Consider the following 10,572-nt stretch of genomic DNA (forward strand, 5'->3'; position numbering starts at 1 on the left):
TTATTCCGTATTGTTTGTTTTTAAAAATTGACACAAATCTTTTAATCAAAAAGAAAAAAACTTGTTCTTCTTTTTCCTGTTTTGGTCAGAGAAAACAATATTTTTAGAGCTTTTTGGGGGAGAAAATAATATTTTCCTTCTATTTTTAGAACTCCTTCTTTAAATATATTTTTTTCTTACCACATATTTTAGGACTCTTTAATTATTGATTCTATTAATATCACTTACAATATAATTTGATTCTTACTAAATATTTTAAACTCCTTAATTAATTTTTAAAATATATTTTTCTTTTACCATATATTTTAGGACTCTTTAATTTTAAATATTATAATAATTAGAGAAAATAAGTGAAAAGATAATTTTATCTAAATGGAGACTTTTAATGAAGGACAAAAAGTTCAAATCACTTTTCTAAGCGTCTTCACACTTTTAATATATTATATAGATATAGGAGTACTTAACACCTCAAAATTTGTCTCTCTCCTACTTGAAATGTCATGTCATTAATTTTTTATTTTTTTTTTATAAATGTATCTATTTAACTTATCAAACTTATTTAACTAAAGTTTTATCGTAATTTTTTTAAGAAAAGAAAAGAATCACACATGATATATTAATCATTGAAGATTAATTTAATTACACCAAAAGCTTGAATTATTTTATTTTATATGTTCTTTTTAAAGGTTCTTTTATTTACTTATTTATTTCACCACTTAATAGTATTTTTAAATTTAAGTACTTATATGAATTGGTACAATAATTTTTTTGTCGTTTATTTTATATATTAAAGGTTATTAAAATGTAAAAGAAATAAAATAATGAATTTCATATTTTAGACATTAAGTTTGTTATTTATATGAGAATAAAATTTCCTTTTTTGAAGGAAGGAAAATTATTTAGTCTTGAAAAACATTAAATTTTTTTAGAAACATTAACAAAATGATTCCTTCTTCAGTACTATTACAAATGAATTTTTAAAATATTACCCAATCAATAATTGTTTGTTGTTTGTAGATTTAGAATGAAGTACAAATATACATTGACGTTTAATTGTATAATAAAATAAAATATAAATATAATGGTAAAAAAAAGTAAAGAAACTAAATTTAAAATAATAATAATTTTTTTTCTAAACTTTTATATCCTATCTTACGAATTTACTTGATTTATTTATAGGCAATTCTGCAATGAAAAAAATCATCTTTTCACTATATATTTATGAAAAATCATCGTACATAAAAATTTTCAAGTAATCTACGTCCAAATAAAATTTTTCAGGTAATAATACATATTAAAATTTTCTTATTGAACTTTGTTTAACAACAAAAAAGATCGTAGGCTTGCCATCAATTTTTTTTAAATAACAAATTCTATTCTTTTATTCTCTATTACTCTATATTTGAAGGTAATACGATATCTTAAGATTATATTAATCCAAATATTCTTTTGTATAATTCAAAAAAGTGAATTTTATTCTTTTATTCTCATATAAATAACAAATTTAATGTCTAAAATATGAAATTCGTCATTTTATTTCTTTTACATTTTAAGAATCTTTAGTATATAAAACAAATGACAAAAAAAAATAATTAAATGAGTACCAATTTTTATAAGTACTTGAGTTTTAAATATTATTAAGTGGTGAATAAATAAGTAAATAAAAGAAACTTTGAAAAGTACATATCAAATAAAATAATTCAAGCTTTTGGTGTAATTAAATTAATTTTCAATGATTAATATATCAAGCTTTTGGTGTAATTTTTTATTTTTTAAAAAATAAAATTAGGATAAAACTTTAGTTAAATAAGTTTGATAAGTTAAATAGATTTATTTATCAAAAAAAAGAAAGAAATTTTAATGACATTGCATTCCAAGTAGGAGAGAGAAGGTTTTTGAGGTGTTACGTATATTTTAAGAAAAAATAGGAAGAGTTGGATGATATTCTTGTTCTAAATGAAATAAAAGTAATATTTGTAGGCAATTTCCCAAACATGAGTGACCATTCAGGAAATTTACTCTTTTTTTTTTAGCAAAACAAAAAAATTAACTGCACTTCAGATATACGTGACTACAGTTTCAGCCACTTTTTTTTAATTCGTATACTTCAATGATGCATGCGTAATGAAAAAATAAAAGGTGTTAAATTAATGTGTTAGATTTGTTATTGTTTTGACATATTAATAATTGAGATTCGTTCTTTATGATATATTAAATTTATATTTCAAATTTGAGCTTACTCAAAATAGATTTGTGTATAGGATTGTTAATATATTGAAAAAAACAAAAAAAATCACACACACATGACTGAAATATTTGACTATTTTTTACATGCACTTTAGTCATATGAGTCATATGACTGATGTTTGCCTTGATTTCAATAACATATGCCAAAAAATTTTAAGTTAGTATTTGTGAAGACCACAACTTCAGTCAATAACTTCTGAAGTTAGCCTTAATATGCCAGGTAAAAGTACTAAATAAATATCCTAAGAAAATGTTCGAATTAGCTAAAAAATATCCTAAGAAAATGTTCGAATTGGCTTGACAAGTCATATTTTCAGGCAAACATATTTAATGTTTAGCCTTAACAAGGTCATACTTTAAGAGAAAGATGTCTAAAGTCAAAACACAACTATCTAAATGATATTAAGTACGTCTAAAATTGTTTCCGAAGTCGGTAAACGTGAAGAAAAAAAAGGACTGAGAGTTTAATATACATCGGCCTAGTGATCAACGCATGTATCCACTTTGGCCGACTTTTATAATAGGCATAATACATAAACATCAAATTAAAAATATTACCTTTAACTTTACCAGTGCACAAGTAGACCGTTTAACTATACAAAAGCTAAACAAAAAAACACTTTAATCCTACCTGGCAAAATGCTTGTATACACTCAAAACCACGCGCGGCAGAATTATAATTGAACGGTTCTTTTGTTCAGTTTTTATATAGTTAAAGGGTCTACTTGTGCACTAACAAAGTTAAAGGTTATAGTTATAATGCGTTTTTTTTATTAAGTGACAACATCTGAGTGGATTACTAATCCACGTAGAAGCGATTGAGTTTCACGCATGTAGCAGAATTGGAGTTTTTTTTGTTCAGCTTTTATAGAGTCAAAGGGTCTACTTGTGCACTGACAAAGTTAAAAGAGTATTAGTTATAATTTGGTGTCAAGTTAAAAGTCATGTTTATGTATTATGCCTTCATAATATTTTGGATTGATTTGGGTGCAACATTTTGGATACTCCATATGTAAGTTTAACTCGAGAATTAGGACTTGAGTGATTGAGAATATGCCTCTATCAAACCAAAAACGAAAATTTGGATATGCATATCTAAAGCCTATGTATTAAGGGCTCGTTGGCACAAGAGATCACGGATAACTAATCTCGGAATTAATTTTAAAATAAGCTTATCCCATATTTGGTGGAGATAAAATGTATGAAATAACTCATCTCAAAATTAGTCATCCCGGAATTGTTAGTGTTATTTTTATCCTACCTTGAGGATAGGATAACTAATCCTGGAATAAGTAATTCCGAGATAACTTGCTTCCCAACCAAACAACCCCTAAGGGTCCTTTATCTAAATCCTAAGTCAGTTCACAACTTCAAAAGCACTAGGCAAGTAGCAGCAGTGGTATAGTGCAATATGCTTCGTTTGGTTTTTAGACAAAGGCCTAAAGAAGTAGGGGCTTTTACACCTTAATAGGATATTCTGTATTTCTGCTGGGTTTAATACCTGTATATTGCCCGATTGACTAGTGTCTGGTGCACAACCCCCACCACGTACAAAAAGTTGAAGCCGGAGAGAACTAGAGTTGTGCAACTTTTTAACTATTTCTGTATATAAGCTTTATGTTAATCCTGTACTGTTTCACTTTTACATCCAAGGATATCTTGACAACAAAAAACCAACTTTCTTACAAGGTTCATTTGATTTAGTAGAAAACACAAAATAGATATGAACATGTAGACTAAAATGGCCAAATAAACCATAGTATTAGACTCACTGGATTGGCAGTGTTTCTGAAACCATCACCATCACGCTTATGAGACACATCCCCTCGACCACGCCAATTTCAGGAAAGTAGGAAGTTATCACATAGTTATAATAGCCATCGGTTTGCCTCGACCCATGGAGAATCCCTTAGTGCCATCTGGCATACGAGGTACAGAAGATTGCTTGGCTGCTGCCGACTGCTCAAAATCAGGTTGCCCTAGACCAACATGATTGATATTTGAGGGGGCATTTCCCACACTGCTTCCACGATTCACGTTTGATATGGGAGCCCCCAAGATACCTCCACGATTATTTTGCTGGAATTGGGGACGTGGATGTACCTGACCCTTACCCCGACCACGCCCACGCCCACGCCCACGCCCATGCACACGCCTCTGCCCATCACCGCCATGCTCCTGTAGATGAGAAATAAAATTGAGGTCATACACAACAGTATAAATCTTGTTGAAAACCAGGCTCTGCAGGTTTATGTGGTGCGGTTACTAAATACTAACTGGATACATCACCACGTTCCAGGAATAAATGCAGATTCACTTACTGAAAGCTCATTGGATTTAGCATCAATATGGTGGCGTGACTCTTCATTAAGCGTCTTGTTGACCTCTAAACCATCATCCCCCTTGAAGTTTTGTTCAGTTTCATGACCAGCTTTTTTCCCTTGAGCTTGACCAGATTTTGCCTGTGAGTTTAACTGAAATCTTTACATACATGGTAGTATTAAAAACTGAGAATCAAATACGTACAGTAACATTTATTTATGGCAATTTGAACTTGTCATTTCTGGAACAATAGTCAAGAAATCATTTCTTTTAGTAAGTGAAAAATTGGGTAAGATCCACTGGTTCTGGTATACAGGTAAAGCTCAAAAGCTATTCCTACTACTGCCAAGGAAGATTCCGGTATTAAACCATCTCCCTTTCACCAAGGCATCACAGCAAGAAATTCTTCAGCAATGACTGCTTCTGAATGAGAAGATCAGGGAAATGCAACAAGAAGAAGATACCCAATGTATTCCCACAGAGTGGGGTCTAAATACAACAACAACAACAACAAACCCAGTGTATTCCCACAAAGTGGGGTCTGGGGAGGGTAAGATGTACGCAGTCCATACCGCTACCTCCGAAGAGGTAGAGAGGTTGTTTCCGATAGACCCCCGGCTCAAGATAAAGAATAGTAAACAAGGGAATGGATGACACAACAGAAAATCAGGAATAAGAAATAATAGAATAGAAACCAGAGAAAATATGAAATACGAGAAATAAGGGCAACACTAAATAAGAAAATAGGAACTAAGAAATAAGAAATAGGACCCCCACCGGGTAGTAACATACCCTCACATACCAAAGACACCTAAGTACACAGTCCTAGGATTACGAACCCGGCTACACAAGATCTCTCCTAACTGCCTGCTACAACCTACACACTCCCAGTAGCCTTCTACCCTTATCCGCGACCTCCAAACCTTCCTATCTAGCATCACGTCCTCAGTAAGTTGAAGCTGCTCCATGTCATGTCTAATCACCTCCCTCTAGTGTTTCTTCGGCCTACCTCTACACCTCCTAAAACCATTCAGAGCTAGCCTCTCACACCTACGAACTGGGACATCCGCGCCCCTTCTCATCACATGCCCAAACAATCTCAGCCTCCTTCCCGCATCTTGTCCTCCACCGAAGGCACTCCCACCTTCTCCCGGATAATCTCATTCCTAACTTTGTCCTCTCTAGTAAGCCCACACATCCAACGTAACATTCTCATTTCCGCCACCTTCAATTTTTGGATGTGGGATTGCTTGACTGGCCAGCACTCCGCTCTATACGCCAGGGCCGGACAGACTGCCACTCTATAGAATTTGTCTTTAAGCTTAAGGGGCACCTTCTTATCACACAACACTCCTGAGGCGAGCCTCCACTTCAATCAACCTGCTCTAAATGAATAACAAAATAGGATTTGACTAAAAAATTCAATGTTTCCTCGTCGATCTATTTCTTTTCCTTCCTATGCCTCAGAACAATAACTCCTTAGTTATTTAGATGCTTAATTGACAAATGAATGTTAGCAACTGGATCAGAAAACTCGAACAAACTTGGACTATAATTATGTAGTCTGACTATCTAAATGATGTCAGTAACATTAATCATCAGTTCTGAATGCTCATTCTTCTGTCATTAAATGATAAACAGAATAATATGCTCCCTAAATGATAATAGAAAAGGGAAACACTGTTCAAGACTCACTATGCTTTTAAGTAACCGGACTTTCAGAGCATTTCTCCAGTTAGCATCATTCAATTCTACAACCTGCAATATAAGATCAAAAAAGAAAATGAAGGATGCCAGAGACAGATATCTAAGTGTTACTAGAAACAACATTGTATTAACTTACCGCCCTCTCGGCCAATTCAGCGGATTCGTATTCCACAAATGTGTGTAACTGCATTCAGATATTCAATTTAGATTTCACAAGGAATACCTTATATCCAAGTATAAATATAGACCCTTTGTTATTTTATATGCAAGACTACAGAACTCTGTAGCAGTACCAATTTATTTCGGTCATTGTTCTTCGTATGGTACTAGCATTGTTAGTAAACTCGAGCTTTATTTCCCAAAACAGAATATAATCAACTTGAAGATGACATTAACAATTTCTTAATTTAATTCTGGCTGTAGTTGGGCGAAGGCATCAAAAGTTCAAGATTTTTTCACACTCGTGAATAAACTACTATATCAGACCATCAGCAAGTAAACTACACCATCTGATGCCTACCTTATTGCTATACAGCATACTATCTGACTTGGCTGTCCTAGATCCTGAAGAAGCCCCACCATTGGAAGACTGAGGTAAGCAGGTGCGAATCATTTTAACGCTGATGCAGTAAACAAGAGTTTTAGAAAGCCTGATGATATTTTATGCTACGCAGATCTTCTGGACAAACAGACAATAAAAATTATCCTACCTTCCAACTGCTGAGAAAATCTTCATGAGGTTCTGATGGCAGTGATCCTCGGGCAAATTTTCGGCAATCACAATTCGAGACTAAAAATGCAAAGTGAAATGGATCAAAATGACAAACAGGAACCAGAACAACAAAATACAGATAAAAACCTGATATCAACTACAAGGTGGAAATAAATGTTTCATTAAACTCTCTTTGTTGTAAATCAGCACAGCTAGAAAGAAAAGGAGACCTACTTGCAACTCTTCCAAGTCGGTTTCAGTCAAAGGAATTTTGCATTTAACCTTCATTCCATCTTCACTGACTACCTAGAAGGACAAAATTCAAATAAAGAAATACATCAAAATAGAGTAAATTAACAAAGAGCATACGTGTCACATAGAAATTATTGCTGGAACTTACATGATGGAAGCATGTGATTTGCAGAAGAAAAATATTTAACATAGGCACAGAGATTTATTTTAGGTGGATAGGGGTGGAAGGTGAAAAGGGAAAAACTCACAAGCTTTGTAGAGCTCTGCAGAACTTGAGCAAGCTGTGCATGACTACTTATAAGAGCTTTAATCTTCTTGAACGATGCAACCACAGATATTGGTACTATAGCAAAGAAAAGAAGTCCAGGCCGTCTTAAGAAAGATCATCAGAAACAAATACTTCAAATATCTATAAAATCAAAAATTAGCAAGGAGAGACTCGAAGAACAAAATTCTAAGGACCCCCTTTCCTATTATTACACAAAGTCGAGGCTAAAGGACAATTTACCATATCCTTCTGGATCCTTGAGCATATGCCTTATTAGATGATCAGTTGTTGCCAGATTTAAATCACTGAAATAGAACTCCACCTACGGAGAATGGGAACACACCCAAATTAGTAGAACACAGAAAGAAACACATGTTCCCACACTCAAGTATCTGATACAATTTCACAAGCACTTAGAAAATTTTCTAAAATCTAGCAGCAGCATCTTGGAGCTTCAAAAGAGTTCTGTAAGTTATGAATGTAAATTGCAGAATCAGCTTGTTATCTACTTATAGCTAATAATAAAAGCTTAACTGAAATATAAAGATAAACGTCAGTAATGCACAGTTCTACTCAATCCTACATAAAACCCACACTATACATGTAACCTTAACCAGAAACCCTTTACTACCCCATTTTTTTTATAAGCATGATGTGCATGCCAGCTTTTGCGCACACCACACTAATTCCAGGGGAAACCTGCCACTCCCACCAGCAACACACGATTAATTCCACGGAATAACTTCCACCTCCCACCAGCAACACCCCAAGTAATTCCATGAGATATCTGCCACCTCTGATCAGCAACACCTCGACTAATTCTATGGACTACCAGCCACTAGCAACACCTCAACTAATTCTACGAGATACCAGCTACCTCCTACCAACAATACCTCGACTAATTCCACTGAATACCTACCACCCCCACCAGCAACAACTCGACTAATACCACAAAATACGTGCCACCCTCCCACCTGCAACACTTGATTAATTCCATGAAATACCTGCCACCTCCTACCAGTAGCAACAAATACCAAACAATTCTGTCCACCAAGGCTAGGACCAACCAAATTTTAATTTGCCATTAGCATAAAAACAAAAACCCAATAAAAAAATAAAAAAAATAGTGACATAAACAATAATACAAGAAAAAACAACTACTACTACCACCAACGCTTCTCAATCCCAAAATAGTCCAAACCGACAACTCCATTTGTATGGTTACAATCCCAATTTCCAATACTCAATAATTCATCCTTTACAACAAATCCAGACTTATCCAAACCTAGAAATTAAGCATCAAATCAATCAGTGTAATAGATACATAAAAAATTTTATGCTTACTAGATTAACAATTTTTAGTGGCATGATCTAAATCAGCTGTCGCAACAACAACAACCTCGACAAATTTCACGGGATACATGCCACCTCCCACAGCAACACTCGACTAATTCAACAGAATACCCGCCACACCCATCAGCAACTCTTTGACTAATTCCACATAATACCCACCACCTCCCACCAACAACACCACAACTAAATCCACCGAATACCTGTCACCTCCCACCAGCAACACCAAATTTTAATTTATCATTAGCATAAAACAAAAACTCTAAAAAAACGCAAATAGTGACAATGTGACATAAACAATAACACAACAAAAATTACTACTACCACCGCTTCACAAACCCAAAATAGTCCAAACCGACTCAACTCCATTACTTCAATTGAACCAGACGGTTACAATTCCAATACTCAATAATTCATCTTTTACAACAAATAATAGAGATTAAGCATCAAATCAATCAAAGTAATAAATACAGAAAATTATTTTGCGCTTACTTGATTAACAATCTTTTGAGTAGCATGATCTAAATCAGCTGCAATCTCTTGTGCAACACCGCCATAAAACGGTGATGGATACTGAACGGACAGCTGCGGAGTATAACCAAAATGGTTCCGAACCGGATGGAAAGCAGTAGCAGTAGCAGCAGGCGGCGCCAACGAGGTTCGTGGAACGAATGCGGGAGCAAGAGCGTTGAGTTTGGTGGAGGAAGGTGGATCAGACGATGGAGAAGGAACGGCGTGATCAAGTTGACGGTCGAGATTGATGATCGATGTAGATAAAGATGTAACCGATGGATTGATGGAATTGGCAAGTGAATCTACGGCAATTGCCGATTCTTCTAAAGCCATAATAGTATAGTGGCTCGGAAAACAAAGAGAAGATGTGTAGTAACAACAAGGATGAAAAGACTAATGCAATTTTATTATTTTCAATATTTCAAAATCTTCTAAGTTTGTAGAAGGGGGAATTTTATTTCTACGCTTAAATACTTGCTCTTTTTCCCAAAAAGAGGAAGAAAAGGGGATGGAGAAGAAAGAAATTGCTAAGACTAATGAAAAAGAGAGAGAGAAAAGAGTGGAGAGGAAAGTTGTTGCCTGGTTTATATATACACCCCTGTTTACTAGCGTCGTCGCTCTGTTGAAGCAAGTGTAGTCATGTTTCTATTGGGACTGATGGGACCAAATCATTGACTCTCTACTGTTTCTTTCCTCTTCCCACAACAATAGTACTACTTCCTACGTATTATAATAAATGAATTGTTGAAATATTTTTGGTATTTTATAATAAGTGAATCACTAAATTTTTTTTTCAAATTTACCTTGAGAATTTAACAACTAAGGAATCCATCAACTAAAAATATATATATATGTAATTTTATACTTTAAACAAGGATAAAAATAGAAAACTATATCAAATTTATATTTTTAATTTTTTTTCTTAATCTATATGTCAAAGTTCAATAATTCATTTATTATGAAACGGAAGAAGTACTATTTTAGGAGGTGAAAAGTTTCAGATGTAGGAGAAAAAAATATTGAATTCAACTTTAGATATGTATAAAATATTAGATGATGGTTGATATTGATCGCCCGTACATAGGTCCAATATTGAGGGGTGAGCGTTCAATATTCGGTTCGATATTTTTAATATTTAGATTCGGTAATTTGATAATCAGTATTTGAATGTAGATACCACATGTCATACTTATAAATATCG

The 10,572-nt window shown here is 33.8% G+C and overlaps 1 protein-coding gene across 1 annotated transcript; it reads right to left on the bottom strand.

The window, feature by feature from the left end:
- Positions 1–3,827: 3,827 nt before the first annotated feature.
- Positions 3,828–10,007, bottom strand: LOC107847022 (la-related protein 6B). The gene is made up of 10 exons (XM_016691276.2): positions 9,351–10,007; positions 7,749–7,830; positions 7,489–7,583; positions 7,223–7,294; positions 6,987–7,066; positions 6,797–6,896; positions 6,413–6,460; positions 6,265–6,327; positions 4,569–4,709; positions 3,828–4,425 (listed from the first exon to the last, which is right to left on the bottom strand). Exons 1-10 carry the CDS (start codon positions 9,702–9,704, stop codon positions 4,108–4,110), a joined length of 1,353 nt encoding a protein of 450 aa, XP_016546762.2. The 5' UTR covers positions 9,705–10,007; the 3' UTR covers positions 3,828–4,107.
- Between the last annotated feature and the right edge of the window lie 565 nt (positions 10,008–10,572).

The sequence above is a fragment of the Capsicum annuum genome, chromosome 8, assembly GCF_002878395.1.
Source record: "Capsicum annuum cultivar UCD-10X-F1 chromosome 8, UCD10Xv1.1, whole genome shotgun sequence".
Taxonomy (NCBI): Eukaryota; Viridiplantae; Streptophyta; class Magnoliopsida; order Solanales; family Solanaceae; genus Capsicum; species Capsicum annuum.